Source organism: Sceloporus undulatus, chromosome 1 (assembly GCF_019175285.1).
Source record: "Sceloporus undulatus isolate JIND9_A2432 ecotype Alabama chromosome 1, SceUnd_v1.1, whole genome shotgun sequence".
In the NCBI taxonomy this organism is placed as follows: domain Eukaryota; kingdom Metazoa; phylum Chordata; class Lepidosauria; order Squamata; family Phrynosomatidae; genus Sceloporus; species Sceloporus undulatus.
Window position 1 is genome coordinate 109,332,350 of NC_056522.1, and position 20,158 is coordinate 109,352,507.

Here is a 20,158-nt window from a genome sequence, read left to right on the forward strand (position 1 = left end):
GTGAGCCCTCAGTATCAGTTCTGAATAACATATCACAACCCAGGTTTACAAAAATATACATCTTTATTTCAGACAATATTTCTATTAAGAAAATAATCTGATGTCAGTTCTAGTAGCTAGAACTGGAGCAAGCCTTTGCCAGTTCAATGATCTGCAATTTGCCCATTAAGTTTTGTAGTCTGTGTGAAGTGGCAGATTCTTAGGTACGGAAAACCTGCTCAGATATTAATGGTTATCTCACTGGAATTTGGTAGTTGAGAATTCTAGCAACATTTACCTGGAAATCTTTGCTTCTGAGAATTTTCGAGTGATGGCTTTTGACATTACTCCCATGATTTGTACCCTTTTTTGAGCTGCTCTTATCAGCTAAATTGCAGAAACTGAACAATCAGCTACCATATGGTGTTACCATTTCCCACATATCATGTATGTGTATAAACTGCCACGTGAAAGTTCTTTGTACTTCACTACATCTGAAGCTGGCAAAGCATTCCTTACCTAGAACCCAGAGATCAATGCAGCTAGTTCTACTTGTTCAATGAAGCATTAGCATTATCTGTATCAGTAAGATATGCCATATGACGAATCACAATTGTCAGGCATTGCAAAAGGAGGTTTTGCTGTAGCATGGCTGGCAAGAATTTCTAATTTCTGTTAAATGGTGGCAATAACCAAATGACTTCATGATGAAATGAAGAAAGCTGGAAAGGGGGGTTAACCAGGAGTGGGTGTTTGTATAGGACTGTAAATTTGGTTTATCTGGTACTCTAATCCCCAAACTCAGAATTCTTTAATTATAAGGGCCTATTTATTCCACCTGCCTCATGTTGGTGGATCATGGATTCTAGCAAAAGCAAAGTAGATACTGCAAGCTTAAAACCTATCATACCCTGCTATGGCATAAAGATTTGCTTTTAAAAGTACCAGAAAGTAACAGTTTCATTGTTGTCATTGTGTGCCTTCAAGTCGTTTTCAACTTTTGGTGAACCTGTCGTTCTCCATGAAACTGAAGGCACAGTCCACACATATGGGTACTTCTTTGTGCCAATTCAGTCAGCCAAGATCATCCAACATTCCAAACCATTAATACTGTTGCTTCCAACTCCTCTCTCCTCTGTTTAAAATTAATACATTATTTAGTATAGTGTTAGGATTAACAAAAGTATGGCTCCAGGCTCAGGAAATAAGGAACATAAGCAGAGAGATTTGGATTTGGATGTTGACGATGATGTTGCAATTCAGGACAAACACAAACAGCAGTCAGAAAGCTTGATGGAGGTTTCTAATCCCCCAGAAACTGTGAGTAAGCAGTGAGTGGGTGAAGTCCATGGGGACCATAAAGAAATAATGCAACAACCAAAAGTGCAACAGGTTACCAAGTCAGATACAGAGTTGCTACTTAAAAAATTTTTCCTCTTATCTAGCAAGAGTGAAACAGAAAACCGATCTCCGCAGCTGCAGGAAAATATTGTTACATTGGACGAAGTAGTATCAAACAAAAGCGGAAAGGTAAAAGAAGATAAGGCAAAGGTAAAATTTAAGGCAAAGAACCTGCCTGGCCTGTCCATTAAAACTGGCACAGGAGGCACAGAGAGCAAAAGCTTGGAATCCACTTCCGGTCACCATTTTGAAATGAGCAGTCCTGCCTAGAAGGAAATGGTGGGGCTTAACAAACATGTTGACCAATCCAGTTTAATCACAAACCACAAGGAGGCAATGATAGATAGCAATCTAGGCTCTAGTCAGCAGGGGAAGCAAGATTCAGTGTGTTATGTTGATGTGTCCAGTGGCAATTCAGCAAATCGGTTCCCAATCTATCTAGTACACATAATAAAGAAAAAGATGGTACAAGAACAGGCTACATCGTCTGTAGCAAATGTATCTAATGTTAGGTCCCAAGCAATCAATCTATGGTCCAGTGTCTTAAGACAATGATACTCATCAAATGATTTCAGCACATGCACTATGAGATTCAATAAGAGTTGAGGTTCAGTTGGGCATAAATTCATTAAATAAACAATAGAATTCAGAACACAATGTCTTAAGGACAGTAAATACTAATTCTGTAAATTCATCCAACACATTAAATACTATAAATACTGTAAATAGTTTAATAAATTTAAATACAAATGATTTAATGAATGGCAACGCTATCATTCTCCCTCCATCTTAACTGCCACCACCCTGGCCTTAAAGGGAGAAAAAACCCAGCAATATCTGCTAGACTTAATTCCCTTTCCCACTGCCATTCCCTTCTCTTTTTGTGTTATGTCTTCTTAGATTGTAAACCTGAGGGCAGGAAACTGTCAAATTGACAATCTGTAAACCTCTTTGAGAACTTTTGTGGCTGAAGAGTGGGGCATTATGTACACATACACACACAGACAGGGGGTTTTCTGGACAAGATATGTTCATGGGGTTTGCCATTACTTTCCTCTGTGCTTTAGAGAGATCATTGCCCAAAGATCACTCACTGGGTTTTCATGGCTGAGCACAGGTTTGAACCCTGGTCTCCAGAGTTACAGTCCAATGTTCAAACCACTACACAGGCCTAAATTAAGCCTTTGAATTCCAGGCATTGGGGATATAAACCATCAACTTCAGTTCCAATCTGAGAAATTGGAATAATTGCGACATTGAATACTTTTTGCTAAATTGCTTTACAAATAATCTTGTAGAATATAAACTGTATTGTAAGACACTATAAAAGTAATATTTCTTAATTCTTTATAAAGAGTATGGTGTTAAAATGAAAGGCAAGAAACTAAAATGATATCTCTTGGACCAGTAATTGCAGTCATTAATTTTAAATAAATCTGTAGCAGAATATAAAATATTACAGATCTTTTAAAATTAGGATTTAAAAAAAAATAGTCTTAATCTGTTATGGGCATTTCCTGACAAAAGAGAAAGAGTTTCTATAAAAAAAATTTCCTGCCATCTGAGTTCAGGTTGATAGTACATCTCCAAAAGTTGACTGTTCCTAAGGGTAACAGAAGAGAAATCTCTTCTTAGTTCATAACTGAATGTTTTTCTACCAAAATCCATTATGAAATTAATTGATCCTATCATAAAATTGTCTGTTTGCCTCTTAAAGGAGTGCTGTTCAAAGTATTAATCTATAAACCAGTACTTAACTGCACTGAGTTTGCAAACAAGAAACAGTTCTAGTCAATGGTCACAATTACTGTATAGTGCCAATCCTTGGAATATTGGGGAGGAAAACCTCTACTTGGTCCCACACATCAGGTAGTTTAAGAAATACTGCTTTAAAATTATCCTGTTTCATAACTTAGGATGCATACAATTTCCAAGTTTAATTAGTTTCCCCTCTCCTTTCACTGTGCAGTCTTTGGTTCTGAAAGATTTTCTTCATGATTGACTCCTGTTTGTGACTAATTACTTTTATTCCAAAAATTTTAATTAAAGCAAGCATTAGATCTAGCCCAGCAAGCACCAATATATGCTATCTCACACTCAAGTTTACATACAAGTTTTTTTGTAGGAATAGGTAGGGATGGGTAGGGTTAGTAAATTTGCTTTGTTCCCCCTCAACATCCCACCCCACACATACCATGTTGGCAGTTTTGCATATCCAGCACACGGTACCTGTATTCAATAACCGTTTTTCATGCAAATTGTTTTTTTCCCCAATCATATTGCATGTTTCTCTGTACTCATAGGAATAGAAGTAGCAGTTCAAGTTTATCACAGCTTGCGTGTGTGTGTGTGTGTGTGTGTGTGTGTGTGTGTGTGCGTGCGTGTGTGTGTGTGTGTGTGTGTGTGTAAAACATACAGTGCATTTGACTCTTTGAAGAATATCTATTTTCTCTTTCAGGTATGATCCAGATATTTTACTAGGCTATGAAGTCCAAATGCATTCTTGGGGATACCTCTTACAAAGAGCTGCTGCTCTAGGTGTTGATTTATGCCAGATGATCTCTCGCATTCCTGGTATGTTTGTGATTCTAACATTCTTATTTACTGTGAGAAACTGTTTCCTGAGAACTGTACTGTGAGAAACTGAGTTTATTTCAAAATTACCCTGCACATAAAGCAATTCGCATTCTAACTCTTGCAACATTTTACTGTTCTTCAGAATCAGTGCTGCTTTGTGTGCCTCCTGCCTTCTGCATCTGTCTCTAGTAAGCTGATGAACAATCAGCAGATGTTCTTGTTTATACATTTGCTGCTTTAGGTTGGTGATTGTTTATCCTGTGTTAGAATAAGTGGGGGCAGGAATAAAGGAAGCAGGTAACCTAAAAAGATGTATCTGGGTATATGAAATACTGCTTGTAGTAAACATTTTATAACAAGCTAGGAGAGAGACATCCTTGATAGATATTATCCACAGGACAAGACTCTGCGAAAGTATGACTGAAAACCAGCCAGAACTCCCTTCGTTTGCCTTCATCCTTTCACATTTTAACCTTACTCCCATTTTCAGTGGCTGCCTGTAGCACAGGTGCTCAAAATAGTTTTGAAAAGCTCACATTCTTATTGCCATCATTTCGCTCCTTTTGTTCTCAGTGATCATTCTGGATATATTCATTATTTTACTTTCATTGTGTTAGGATATTATCTTGAAGCAAGTTGTTTTAATTTAATTTTTAAGCTAATAATTGTATCTGTGATAGCCGGGAAATTTTTCACTGCATATAGCTCCAGAAAATTCACAGCTGTCTAGGAAGCTTGGAACATTACAAGTGTTGCAAGATTTTTTTTAAAAAAAAAAATGTTCAAAACACAAAGTAATGCATGTTTCTGGTTCTTTTAATACATAGACAATGGGCCTGAAGCATGATTTCCACAAGTGGAATAAGCAGTAGGATTTGGGTTATGGGTAAAAACGGGTGAGAGCACCTACAAGCCCATTTCTTGCCCCACAGATTGGCCACTACTGTTCTACTATTCTTATAAATATTTCTTTGGGTTTAGTCATAGAGTTATTTAAATAATATTTTTTAATGTTTTAGATGATAAGAAAGAAAACAGATTTGCTTCAGATCAAGATGAATATGGATCCGATACAATGAGTGAGATAAATATTGTAGGACGTGTCGTACTAAATATCTGGAGAATTATGAGACATGAGGTAAAGTTTGGCAAACTATATTAAAGATTAAAGGATGCTGATTTTTAATAAAATTGAGATGTAGTATATTGATTGCACTATACCTGTTCCCAATTTCAAAATAAATAACATGTTAAAATAAACTACTTTCAACCATGTTTTTACTAATAAAATAAGTATTGTCTTTCTACATAGTTTTCCAGATTTGTATTTTCCTTTCCCCATGTAGAATTCATATGCTGTTATTAGTATGAGACATTTGTTAATTATTGTGGTCTACTGTACTGTTTTTCTGACCTATTGCTGTCAGGTTCTTCATAAATTCATGCTAGCAACAGGTTCGTAGAAGCAAATTTCTTCCTTTTCCTCCTATTGAGAAGGTGTCTCTGAAGATGGGGCAATGGCATCTTCTGTAAATGGGAATCCCACCCACCAGCAAAATGACACAATTGGATAAACCACATAGACATAACCAAACCTGTTAGTTATTTCACTTGCAAAAATACGTTAAACCGTTCTGTAGTAAGTTTGAATATGTACTCATTCCTTTTAGAATTTAACTGCATTTGCATGACAAATTTAAAAATTCCATGTTGTTTGAAAGACTAATATTCATTGTGATGTGAGTGTTCATGGGCTACAGTCATTGGCATCAGAGAGGGAGTAGTGATTCTGACAAAAGGCACTCTGGCCTGTGAAGGCTACAACACTACTATCAATTCGCTTGTGTTTCAGATGTCATATGACTTTTATTTTGACGCAGACTTATGGTGCTCTTCTTGCTGATGTGGTAACAACACAGCATGGCCACTACTCATTTATGTACAAGATTAATATCTTAAGTAATATTAATACTAATGGCCTATGCTTTATGGTAACCTGTGACCAATAGGGACATGGTGGCTTAGTGATTAAAATGCCGACTCTGACAACTAAGCACTGCATGACGGAGTAAGCTCCCGTCACTTGTCCCAGCTTCTGCCAACTGTTACACTAACTAAGCCGAAATCTTCTGAATTTTGGTGATTGTGCTTTCCCTATGGCCCCAAATGGAGGCTGTACTCTGAGCAACCATAATCTCTGAGGCAAGTGGTCAGGACCACACTACCCCATATGCACATGAAACAGAATAGTTTGGGAGTTGCAAATGAGAAACTTTAACACCTTCCAAGTCAGGAAGACAGGCAATTGAGGCAGGATGTTTTGCCAGACAAGCCCAATAAGGCAGATTTACAACTTAATTCTCAACCTGGATATTGCCAGACAAAGCAATCCTTTAGAATGCAGATTTGATTTCCTTTGATGTAGGACAAACACCTTTGCCTTTAGGCTAGTTTTTGCCTGTAACAATCCACCAAATCCTTTGTTACCTAATTGAGCTAATTAAAAATTCCCCTAGAGAGACTCATTGCTACACAACCTAGCAGTTCAAAACCATGTAAAAGTGCAAGTAGGTACCACTTTAGTAGGATGGTAACATCGTGTACCTCGGCATTTAGTCATGCTGGCCATATGACCATGGAGCCATCTTTGACAACGCTGGCTCCCTCGGCTTAGTAACAGAGATGAGCATCACCACGTACAGTTGTATCTGTTTTTCACCATTCTTGGCTTGATAGAATTTTTTATCTCAACAATACTCCGTATTTTGTATTTAAGTAATATAAAGATGTGATCACACAGCCTTCTTTTGTTTTTAGGTGGCTCTAACTAACTATACCTTTGAAAATGTGGGCTTCCATATACTCCATCAACGGTTTCCACTGTTTACCCCTCGTGTTCTTTCTGATTGGTTTGATAACAAGGCAGACATCTATAGGTAATTACTTTTTCTTATGCACATTTCAAATTACGTTTCCTGATATAAAAAATAGTGGATTGTTTAGTGGATTGCAGATGAAAATTTAATTATCAAGAAAACAAATTTGGCCCTTGGGATCAATAAATGTACAGTGGTACCCCGGGATACGAATTGATCGCGTTACGAAATTTCCGGGATACGAAAAAGTTAGATTGGAAAAAACTGTTCTGGGATACGAAGGTTTTTTCGGGTTACGAAATTTTTTTCGGCGCGAAATTCAAACGCGCGGCTTTCCAGCGCTAACGGAAAGCCTTTTCGGGTTGCGAAATGCATCGGGTTACGAACGGGGCGGCGGAACGAATTAATTTCGTAACCCGAGGTAGCACTGTACTGTCAATCTCAAGTGTGTTGATTGTTTAGGCCAGATTTACACACCATCAACCCATCTCAGAATGTTCAGTTTGTGATAGACTAAGTGGATACAGTCCTCATGCAAATGTGATACTGGTACAAAATTAATCCATATTATCAAAGATATCTACAGTGGTGCCTCGGGTTACGAAATTAATTCGTTCCGCCATTCCTTTCGTAACCCGAAAATTTCGTAACCCGAAACACTTTTCCGTTAGCACTGGAAAGCCTATAGCTGCACTTTGCAGCATTTGAATTTCGTGCTGAAATGAATTTCGTAACCCGAAAAATATTTCGTAACCCGAAACAGTTTTTGCCAATCCAACTTTTTCGTATCCCGGAAATTTCGTAACCCGATCATTTCGTATCCCGAGGCACCACTGTATAGTGCTTGAATGGGAGACTGCCAGCTAATACCAGGTGATGTAGGCTATTGTGGGATACAGACCGCCAAAAAGAGGTGCCGCCTTGGCGCCTCTCTTTCCTATGCAGGAGCGCCACAGCATACAAATTGCGTGGCGCTGCTGCACAGGAAAAAAGGAGCTAAAAAAAGTGGCTCCTTTTTGCGACGCCGCAAAGCGCCAAAGACGGCACAGTTACGTTGCAGCTGCGCAGCCCCGTTTGGAGGCTGTGCAGTTGCGATGTAATCGTTACACGCGCTGTCTGTAAGGCGCTGCGTAACGGCGGCGTGTGCATGACATGCTAAGGTTGCTGGGCGTGTGCACGCGCTGCCCCGAGACAACCCTAGCATGTCGTGGACACGCCGCAAAGGGCTCATCTGGACAGGACCTATATTTCATAGGAAAGAACTGGCAAAACCATTGAGTATTCTTTGCTTAAGAACACATTATGAAATTCGTGGGCTTGCCATACAGTATGTCAATAGCAACTTGAAGACACATTTACACATGTAATTCTGAACTTCACCCATTACTTACATAAAACATAAAATGTCTACATGAATTTCAGTTATGCTTTAAAGGTGAATTGGACATGATCGTTGGCACATCTCGACTGTAACAGAATTCCATGTTGTAAAACAATCTCTGTTGAGTATTTCCACATGACATAACATCTCATCTCTGCCCTTTGTTTCAGGTTTCTGTATAGGGTGTTAATATTGCTTATTACAGTTAACATTATCCAAAAGAAGTCCTGACACTAAAAGCCATCATTTAGCATCAGCATTTACTATATATACTCATGTATAAGTCTAAAAATTTAGGTCAAAAAATTAACCCAAAAAACCTGAAATGACTTATCCATGAGTCAATGTAGGTACTGTACTTTAACTCTCATTTTTGAAGAAGGAACCATCCCCTGGTGAAAAGAAAGAGTGTAATTTGTCCTGGCAGCACTGACTTCCTTTTATTCTCTCATCCATCCAGCCTTTAAAGTGAGCACAAAGTTATGTCTGCTGGAATTTTGTAAGTTCTTTGGCATTGTTTTTCTTTCCTTTATCATTTAGATCCTTTGTTACATGCCCCTAGGTTTTACCCTCAACTTATCCATGGGTCATATAAAAATCCATAATTTTGGCCCCAAAACCTGCCCTCAACTTATACATGAGATCGACTTATAGTTGAGTATATATGGTAGCCATCTTTAGAGGTGATCATTTTGGATGATCTCTGAGGGGAACATAGATGCTATTCATTAATGAAACTCAATCTTTTTAGATGGAGGAAGGAACCTCCACAGTGGTTCATAGTCGAATCAGGTGAGACATTGAGACATTCTTACATCTATATATCTATAGAACCATTCAGGTTTGTTTCAGCAAGTGGCATTATGTCAGTCCTAACTACTTTGATTTTTCATCTCATTTTGGTTCTTCATCTCACAAATTGTAGATTGCTTCCCTCAAACTTTCTTTCAAAATTCCCTTTTTTCAGACCCTATTTTAATGTGTTTGTGATTTGATTTAAAGGTGGAAAATGGTTGATTATTACATTAGCCGTGTCCATGGGAATGTCCAGCTGTTAGAACACTTAGATTTGATTGGAAGAACAAGTGAAATGGCAAGGCTGTTTGGAATTCAGTTCTTGCATGTATTAACAAGGGGGTCACAGGTAAGTTTTCAGTAATATTTTTGAAAAATCAACTTGTCTGGGCAATCATATTTTATTTTAATTTGGTGGGGGATGTCATGATTTTGCCCCAAATTATCTCAAAATATCAGTAGATTTCAAGATTCACCCCTGTGAATGGCTATCAAACCTAGCTCTGGGTCTGTCCTGCTTCTTTGAGAAGATTCAAAATTTCACAGATAGATTGAAGCAGAAAATCTCTTCTGCTTCCAATTCAGTTTTTGGATACTTGTAATTTCTCTTTTTATGTCATATTTCTTTTCTGGCAACTGTTTCTAACCCTGACTTGCTCTCCTCTTCAGCTCAAGTCTGTTTATCTATGGAGTTTTTCATTCCTAATGAAGCCCAGGCTCCTTCCACAGTGCTTATTGCCAGTGGTTATAGTTCTAGAGATCTGATATCACATGTTTAGAAGGTGATGCATTCTTAATTTTAAAAAAAAACTAGTACTGTGGTCTCCACATCATTAATTCAGCAGTTTGTGGATGTTCTTGAACAACTGAACACTCAGGAAAGTCCTTGCATCCTCAACCAGGAGTGCAGAGACTAATCAGATTGCTATCTGGGGTGACTCTAGATTTAATGTTAGCTCTCCTAAATTCTGAATTTGAAAAGTCAGTTCAAGTAAGGTATCAGATATCATGAGTCTTGCTGTTCATTAGGATGGCAGTAGCAAATGCACAGTTACTCCAGAACAGTGTCAGAAATACAACTTGTATTTTCATATGTGATCAACTATTTGTTGTGTTTCTTTTGTAGTACCGTGTGGAGTCAATGATGTTACGTATTGCTAAACCAATGAATTACATTGCTGTGACACCCAGCATCCAGCAGCGAGCTCAGCAGAGGGCTCCTCAGTGCATTCCTCTCATAATGGAACCAGAATCCCGTTTTTACAGTAATGCTGTCCTTGTACTAGATTTTCAATCTTTATATCCATCTATAGTTATAGCGTACAACTACTGTTTTTCCACATGCTTGGGGCATGTTGAGAACCTGGGGAAGTAAGTATTAATAATTTAAATTACCACAATTTTTTCTGCTAATAAATAAATACTTCATAGGTTGAATGAAATAAATTTTCCCACCACTTGCTAATGTATAAGATGACCATAACTGATTAGAATCCCCAAAGGTTTTCGGGTGCAGTCAGAGACCTAAAAAAACAGTATGGCTGAGGGCATGCTTACACAGAACATTTAAACTGACTCCCTCACCCACCTGCCCTCACCACAACCTGTCTACACAATGCAGGGCCAAATTCCCAATTTAAGTACCGACTGTCTTCACAAGAGAAGGCTAATTCCACACTGAATCTGCCCCTTCCCTGCCTAAATCAGATTTTAAAAGCTCACCTTTTGCTCCAGATTTTGCAGGAAAATCCAGAGCACTTTGTAGCAATAGCAGGCGACAGTTTACACACACATCCTGCTGTGCTACCCAGGAGCACTGGCGTGAGTCACTCCCTCTGAGATCACAGTGAGACACCCAATCATGTGATCAACTTTGGCCACCTTGTTTCTGACCTCAGAGAAAGCTACAGGGCAGCATAGCAGGATGTATGTGTAAACAGCCACCCAGTTCCATTAAAGAGTGCGGAAGTAATTGGGGGGGATCTAGTGCAGCTCCAGGGTTAGAATACTCCAAGAGCAGCCCAGAGTATTCTAAACAGTATATAGCCTTGAATTAAATGCAAATACAGTCTGCGCTAAGTATCCGCGGACTTTCCATCCGCAGATTCAACCATCTGCGGATGGCAAGCCTGTGTTGAGATGGTGCCAGTGGTGGAGGAAGAGGTGGAGAAGGAAAAGGAAGCAGTGGTGGCCCCCTGCCCCACTGGTGAGAGCCGGGAGGGACGGAGAACAAGGACTAGTGGAAGAGGAGGCGGGCAGAAGAGGAGGAGGAGGAGGAGACAGTGGTAGCCCCTGGCCACCGCCGTAGGTGAGAGCCAGGAGGGAGGGAGGAAGAGAGGCATCTGCATGAGGGCCAGTGAAGTCCCATTCCCAATGGTAAGGTCTGAGCAAAAAGCTGAGCTTTTAAATTCTTCATGATAATAATGGATAGATACATAACAAAGTGGATATGTCTAATGGAGGTAATCCATTGAAATAATAGTTTGTCTGTGGTTCAGTTCTTTTTCTCTTATATTTTAGATATGATGAATTTAAATTTGGTTGCACATCTCTGAGAGTATCTCCTGATTTACTGTATCAGCTTCGGCATGATATCACAGTATCACCTAGTGGAATTGCTTTTGTTAAGGTAAGGTTTTATCCATCATAAAAGGAAGCATGTTGGATCAGACCAAAGGCCTATTTAGTCCAGCATTCTGTTCCCACAGTGCCCAACTGAATGCTTGTGAAAACTCACAAATAGGACATAAAAACATTAGCAATTTCCCACTTATATTCTATAGCAATGTATATTTAGAGGTTTACTGCCCCTTATACTGGTTGCAATACTGAGGCATATAATGACTAGTCTCCAGTCCTCTTTTGGAAACCACCCAGGTTGGTGCCCTTCACTTTTTCTAACACTGAATTACATACAGTCTGCCCTTCCTTTACATGGTGAATCTGTTCCGAACTCCCCCGCGTGAAGGGAATTCCGCCTGTGCTCGAGCCCCATTTAAATGAATGGGGCTTATGCACACAGCGGCGTGGTGGCACACATGCACCATAGGCGCGTGCCCCATTATCCCTTATGGGACACACCGCCCCTTCTCCCAGTGTAAAGTGCACCCTCGTATGATGCAGGCGCACTGTACTTTAACTTAAAGTGTGGTGGGATTTCTTCCTATCTTCTTTATCTTCACAACATATAATATAACACAGTTCTGTCACATTTTTCCCACACCCATTATATTTTTTTTTTCTAAACTAAAAATCTCCAAACATTTTAACTGTTTGCTATGTGGAAATTGCCCCGGTCACAACATCAGATTATCTGCCTTTTACTGCATCTTTTAAAGTTTATTTACTCTTAATTTTACCAACTTTGTACAGCGCTGTGTATAATTACAGCGCTATAGAAATAAAGTTTAATAATAATAATAATAATAAGTTCTGCAATCCCTTTTCCAGATGTGGTGACTGGAGCTGTATGCAGTACTCCCAAGTGTAGTTAAATCATAGATTTGTATAAATGCATTGTAACAGTGATTATATAGTTAGTCCTCCACATTTGCAGGTTAGTGGACCAAAACCCCTGTGAATGTGGAAAAACTGTGAATAAACTGTCCCCTCCCCCCATGCAACAGCCATTTCCAGGGTGGGAGGGTCATGGAGAACAGGAGCGCTTCATTTCTCTGGCTCCTCCCTCCCAGGAAATGCCTTGGAGAAGCAGTTCCAGGGTGAGAGGGGTGCTGGGACTGGAGTGCTCCTTTCCTCTGCCCCTCCCATCCTGGAAATGCTTACCAGGTTTAACATTTGCGAATAACCAAAACCGTGAATGTGGGGGGCCGACTGTACTTCAAAGTTGGACTGCTGTATTGACACAATTGACTTTGGCCCCATACAGACAGGCTCAAATAAAGCTGCTTTGGGTCACTTTGGAGGTATGCTATTTAAATGATGCATGCATACTAAGAGTCCGGAAGCCGCGCCAAGGCCACGATCCAGTCCTAAAGACTAGAGTGCAGCTTTGGCACAGCTTCCGGACTCTTAGTACACATGCATCATTTAAACAGCATACCTCCAAAGTGATCCAAAGCAGCTTTATTTTGGCCTGTCTGTAAGGGGTCTTTGTTCTCTAATGCAGTATTTGTTATCTCTGTCTTACTTTCCAGTAAGAAATATCAAAACATTAAGGCATGGAACTTTAAAATATTAAGCATAATAATTAAGCAAATTAAGAATTTTCAATTTTTAAATTTAAAAAAATCCATCTTTTTGAGAAAAATGTTTTTACATCTCTTAAGTTCAACAGTGATGCATTTTTAGAAGCTGGTAACTGTTTAATCTAGAATAATATAACAGCTTTAGGGTATACATATCATAATACAGTCATATGATGCTTAGTCAAAATAACAATTCCTCTCTTACTTGCAGAGCTTTTTCTTTAGTTAAACAGCAAACTTCAAAAGCATAGAACTTAACTTTAAAGTTAAATGCTTAATTTAACTAATACCTTAAAAGCTAATGCTTGTCATTAAAAACATAGGGTTAATATCAAGCGCTAGCTTTAGGTTTCTGAACCTTTTTATTTTTAAAAAAGCATTATGCCTTTTTTATGCAGCCCACAGTAAGAAAGGGTGTATTGCCAAGAATGCTGGAAGAAATTCTGAAGACTAGAATAATGGTGAAGCAGTCTATGAAATCTTATAAGCATGACAAAGCTATCAGTCGAATGCTTGAGGCACGCCAACTTGGCCTTAAACTTATAGCAAATGTCACATTTGGTTATACTTCTGCTAATTTTTCTGGAAGGATGCCATGCATAGAGGTGAGTACTGTAGTTAAAATTAAATATTAGAAGGATCTGGGAATGTGGAGAGTATTTAAAACACAGCATTGTTATTTACTATATGGCAAAAACTGATTTTTTATCAAGGCTGGGGATTGTTCATCACCATGTAGGATATGAAGCAAGAGAATGGGGAACTGGTGAAAATCGGGCAAGGAACCCCTTTACTTGTGCAGCTCCTCAAGCAATTGTGGATTGAAATATTAGTCATGGATTTTGTTGTTATAGTTTACATCAATTAAAAACATTATTTTAATTGGATTGAATTGCTGAATGCAACCAACCAAAAACACTATGTTGGATATGCTCAGTGAATTAGACACAGGCACCAGCTTTATTTTATTTTTAAGAATCATCCCAATTTTTTTGGGGGGGGGGGAATGAGAAACGGTATTGCTTTTTTTAAAAAAAGCCTTTATACAGGCTTTATACAGTGAATCCCACAGTTATATCATATGTGACTTGAACATCATGAAATGGTAACATATGTATTATCAGTTGAAAAGAAGTACTATGGAAATAGAGCCTCTGGTTAAGAATTACTTTTAGTATTTTTTATCTGCAGATTGGCGATAGCATTGTGCACAAAGCCAGAGAGACTTTGGAACGAGCAATAAAACTGGTGAATGATACAAAAAAGTGGGGAGCACGGGTTGTGTATGGGGACACAGACAGGTAATGAAAACTGTTCTTTTGCTTGGGAGATTTGAAAACCAGTCATGTAATCATGTTCCTTTTTTATTCTTTTGTAGCTAATGAGAATTATATTGGTTTATATATGAACATTTTAATGAATATAAGACTTCAAGCACACAGTAAATTGAAAGGGGAGGAATGGGTCAGATGCTTTAACAACAGAGATTTCATTATCAGAAGGGTGAAGGAGCCCAACAGTAAGCATTCCCCTTTCTCTTTCCCTGGACTTTGTGGTGTTGGTGAAGCATAAGCTTTGAGATTGCATATCCATGGTGGTGAAAAGAAATCTGCCCACTTTTCTTCTCAAACTATATAGGCTTCTTTAAAAAGAATCAAGAGATGTCATTTCTTTTGGACATTTATGTGGCTTAAATCCAAAATAAGTCAACTGTAGTGAATTTGCCAACGGGAAGAAACACTTCTTAGCAATGAAGTATTGCATTTTGAATGCAACAGAGGTGCCTGAGAAAAGAAATCCTGTATAACAGTTATACGCTTAGGCCTGAATCTTATTGTTATTCCTAACTGGAGTGAATTTAAATCATGGAGATAATATTATCTATATGGTGACTCGTTATTCAGCAGTTGAATCAGTGCATGAACTCTACTTGGGACTGAACAATAGGATTCCAGCCAGAGTGTTTCATTAACAATTTAACATGCAACCTTTTCTTTGGATAAGTCACTATGCGACTTTACTTTTCCCACTTCCATTCGTGCTGTTGAGCAATTGTTTAAAGAAAATGTCCATGTCTTCTCCTAAAGTCTTTGAGCTGCCCACTGAAACCAGATTTCTTGCCTCATCTTCTGTAATGGAAGAACTATTTATCCTCTTTATAAGTGAATAAAAAGGTGTTGACAGGACCTCAACTCTGTTATAGATATCAGTAAGTATGCATACCTACAGAGGACCTGAACTAATTTGTATCTTTCCATGAAATTCCCTCCTGGTTTTGCAAAAAGTACAAGCATTCACATGGTTTAATTTATTTGCAGGGTTTTATTTTATTGGTATTTCCACTCCATATAAAATGTTCAATTTGGTTAATGTGATAAGCTAAAGTTAAATGATAAGAGTAAAACAATTCTTAACACAGCACTGTGATTTTTTTAAAAAACCCAGTGTTTAGAATGTAATAGTAAAAGGCTTAAGGGTTTATTTTAAGCAGCTTATATTATCATTAGTGGAAAATTTTCTGATTCTTTAAATTAATAGTTAAGGTAATCATTAACAATGAAATATTGTAGGAGAAAATGACAAAGGCTACTGTGGTTGACACTTTGACCTTCTGTGGCCCAGTTTATAGTTAACAGGATTAAGTAAACACTTGTACTTTTAAGTTGCCTTCTCAACCTGGCAGTTGCTCGATTTCTTGTACTACAAAACTTATTTGATTGGTGGATTGGAGTAGTGAGCTGTATATCCCAAAGTTTCTGGATACTGCCAGGTTGAGAGAGGTTGTTCTAAAGCATGGTCTCTTAACAAGCTGTGAATTTCCTTATATAGTATATTCTTGTATAAGTCAACATCCTGTGTAAGTCAAGGGCAAATTTTGGGGCCAAAATTATGGCTTTTGATATGACACCTGTGTAGTCAGGGGTAAAACTTAGGGACATGTCAAGAGGTTCACTTTGGATTGCTCACAAGCACAGCTTGAAAAGTGAGCTGAGAGGTCTCTGTCATTCGTGCTGCTTCTGAGATTGTGGACAGTACCTGTGTGCCCCAAGCCAGGAGGAATTGGCTGGGTTTTGACCCAAATCAAGGTGCCAAGTGGAGTTGAAGAAACCAACCGTCAACAAACAACCTAACAAACTCCTCCCAGTTTGAGCTTTAGCTGGGAGGAATTTACTGGGTTGTTTTTCCATAATCCACATCCTGGACAGCCCCCCCCCCCCAGCGGCCTGATGGGGTAGTTGCTCTGGATTGTTTTTCAGGGATCTCTAGACCAGTTGACCCAGATCATGATGACAGCAGCAGGGGTCAAGGGAACTGATTGTCAACAAGCAACCCAGTAAACCCCTGCTGTCTTGAGACAGCTTGAGCTGCTAGGAGTTTGCTAGGTTGCTTGTCAAAGATCTGTTCCCCAGTGCCCTGATCTGGGGAATTTCCTGGCAAGGCACAGAGTATGCTTCTTCAGGATTTCTCTGCCATGGCAGGAATTGGGAGGGGTGACCACCATTTTTTTTAGTAGTATTACTATATTGACCTATGTATAAATCAACCCAGGTTTTTTGGATCATTTTGTGGGCATACATTTTTCAATTTACAGACAAGTATTTACAATATGTTTTATCACTTGTCTGTATCTCTTATTCTTTTCTTCTCCAACCACCATGTATGCTATATGTTCTCTCTTCCATCAAATAACATCGATTATTTGCCTGGTTTAGAGAAGAATAAAGGTCCAGTCCCAGGACTGCTCTAAACTGAAGCAGCACAGCAACAGGCACTTAATGGCGTCTTTCCTAACCGCCTTCTAATAGCCCAGAGCAAACAGATTTATTTCCAACCATCCATTAGTTATGGGTTTGTTTGCAACTTTTTTAGCCTGCATTAAGTTAAACACTGATCATAGTTAAGTTTAGGTCTCATTGGTCTTAAATTTAGTTAATTATGCTAATGAGCTAATAATTAATTAATTTGTTCCAAGGTCTGATAAAGATGCAGCTGTGGAAAGCAAAATACAGACAAAGGCTTTCCAAAACAAAACAAAATACTCAATCTTAAGTACAGGGATGGGAGTCTTGTGGTCCTCTAGATCTTGTTGGATTGTACCTTCCAGCAAACACAGTCACTACAGAGGAATGATAGGAGTTGCTTTCCATGGACATCTGAACCACATGATTCCTATCCCCACATTAGTGGACAGCTAAAAAATGTGATCAGATGCAATACCGGAGACAGGGTTCCACTTTCTGAACATCATAGCAGAAGAGAATATTTCCAATGTTCTACTATTCTTATTTACTGGACAATGTAGACAGCCTCTCCCACTGATCTAAGAAGACAGTAGGGGATTGAACATTAGGTTTATTCTTTTGTATATTCTTTTCAATCTATTTAGGGCTTTAAAAGTAATGCCTAGAACTTTTAGTTGCACCTGGAAATGAAGTAGCACTCAGTGAAGCTGATGTTAGAACAGTTGCAGGTGCCTCCTCCCCAAAAGCTCTGATTAGTACTGCATGGTATAGATGCTTCATTTAGTACTAGCTGACATTTCTATATATTTTTCAAATGCACATACAGCAAATTAACATAATAACAGTGAATGAAACTAAGGTATATCTGTCCATTTCAACTCCTCCTGCTGTGGCCTCAGAGGGAAAGAAGAACAGGCAGACACAGCTCCATTGTGTTTTGGCCCCAGTGGCTAGTGAGAGGGCCTCCCTCCATTCTTACTGACACTACTGTAGCCTCTGAGGAAAAGAAGAGTAATTATTATTATTGTTGTTGTTGTTATTATTATTATTTCCTGCTTCTCCCTTCGGATCGAGTAGGCAGTATCTGCTGGTCTTCATCCCTTCCCCCATTGCCATTGCCATTGCTTTTTCTTTGTGTGTTATGTCTTATTTAGATTATAAACCTGAGGGCAGAGAACTGTCACATTAATGATTTGTAAGCGGCTCTGGGGTATAAATGCTTTAAAAAAAATTTTTTTAATTCTGTCATTGGTCCAAGCACTGTTGATATGGGTCCAAACGGGCAAAAACACTCTTGCCTGCTGCATTCACCTCAGTATTCATGAGCCCAACCAAACTGCAATTGTAAAAATGAGTAGTACAGTCTCCAAAACAGGCTTTATAACTACTATTGGGTCAACAGTCCATTTGACTTCAGACATTTATAGATATAACTCAAAATAACAATTGCTTACCTGTACATTTTCTACCCCTCAAAAAGAAGAAATGTGCCATACAATGCTGTGTCAAGGAAGAATTTTAAATAGCTTATTTTTTATTTTTATTTTCTTATTCCAGCATGTTTGTACTACTGAAAGGAGCTACCAAGGAACAGTCTTTTAAGATTGGCCAAGAAATTGCAGATGCTGTAACCGCAACAAATCCTAAACCGGTGAAACTGAAGTTTGAAAAAGTAAGAGAAAACTGATACTTCATTCATTTACTTGTAAAACTTATCTCTTGTCTTCTAGCCAAAGATGGAATTACTGACAAAAGAATTACAATGTAAATACAAAAAAGATTAAAAACACGACTCAGTTTTAATGCCATCTGTCATCAAATTAAAGACATATTTATATTTTTGTCTTAGAAAAATGAACTCTAATTCATTTTCTCTAGTAATGTATCAAAATAGTATGTTTTTAAAAAATATTCTAACAATTCTTCATGTTGGTTGGCTACAAGATTTAAGAAGACACCTCTCCAAAATGTGACAAAGTAAATTAGTTTTAGGAATATGTATTCGTAAATGAGTAATAAGTCAGGGAGAGTGAAGCAGCGAGGTCATGTCTTCTTTTACAGGAAGTTCTCTCCGGATGGACTACAGCATCTACAGCATAAATTTGATGTTTCTGAATTTACTGCCTCTAGGGAGTTTATCAGACAAGGGAAATTGGAAGTATAGTCCAATGGCAATCTGAACGCAATCATGGGGTTTAACATTATTGCATGATAACCCACTACACGCAAATTCGGGCAGTGGGAAGCCAGTCCAAACACAATCATGTGGTTTCACATTATTGCGTGATAGACTGCCACACTTAAATTCGGGCAGTGGCATGCTATTTTCGGGCAGTGGGAAGCCAGTTCAAATGCAATGCGCATTCACATAATTGTGCTAAACTAGCGACTTTAAGTGAATGCGTTCTGGCCCCACTTTCTTTTCATTCGAATTTAAGAGAAATTCCTCCCGTTTGTTAAACTCCTAGGACTTATTTCATGTAACCAGAGGGCAACCAACTAAAGATCCCAATTGTACATATTATATATAAAGCATCATGGCTGACATAACCTTCATATGACTTAACAACTTATGGTTTTCTGTCCCTGGTCATATTCAGATTAGTGCAGTGCTTTGTTCTAAAAGTGGTTTTTGATACTAGTTTATTTGTGCATTCTTAGTTTGTTTTCAGACACTGTATGCCTTACTCTAATTAAATTACACTCATCCCTCCATATTTGCAGCTTTGATATTTGCGGATTTGATTATTCACAGATTGGATTAATATGTTCTCTCTAGGAATATCTAGGTCCTCCAGTGCAAATCTATAGTCAACTAAAAGTTGCCCTGAAAGATCTAGAGATCCCCAGAAAGAATACTCTACTAGGCCTTTGTAGCTACTCCAGTGCAATTCTATGGTCAGTGTCTGGCAGATGTTGGCCACAGAGTTACACTGGAGGACCTAGAGATTCCTAGAGAGGTCTCCTCTCAGGTAAAAACATGGTGTTTTTCTTATTTGCGTTTTTTCCATATTCACTTGTGCCCCTAACCCTAGCAAATATGGAGGGACAAGTGTAGTCTATTTTTAAAGTGGTAATAATGGTTTTCCCATGCTGATATTAACCAGATAAGTAAATGTATCCTGTGCGAGTATTTTCAGTCATAGTGTTACTTCTTGGTTTTCTTTTGTGGGCAAGGAATAAAGAAGTGTACATGTCATC

The 20,158-nt window shown here is 38.5% G+C and overlaps 1 protein-coding gene across 1 annotated transcript in view; it reads left to right on the forward strand.

Annotated features, from left to right (window-relative positions):
• The window catches only part of REV3L (REV3 like, DNA directed polymerase zeta catalytic subunit), a 106,825-nt gene that overhangs the window by 70,396 nt on the left and 16,271 nt on the right, over positions 1-20,158 (forward strand). Inside the window, exons 19-27 of the mRNA XM_042448070.1 lie at positions 3,839-3,954; positions 4,977-5,095; positions 6,775-6,893; positions 9,217-9,358; positions 10,136-10,380; positions 11,530-11,638; positions 13,613-13,819; positions 14,406-14,515; positions 18,515-18,629. Coding sequence (XP_042304004.1) covers positions 3,839-3,954; positions 4,977-5,095; positions 6,775-6,893; positions 9,217-9,358; positions 10,136-10,380; positions 11,530-11,638; positions 13,613-13,819; positions 14,406-14,515; positions 18,515-18,629 — 1,282 coding nt within the window. The remainder of the gene's footprint in view (positions 1-3,838; positions 3,955-4,976; positions 5,096-6,774; positions 6,894-9,216; positions 9,359-10,135; positions 10,381-11,529; positions 11,639-13,612; positions 13,820-14,405; positions 14,516-18,514; positions 18,630-20,158) is intronic.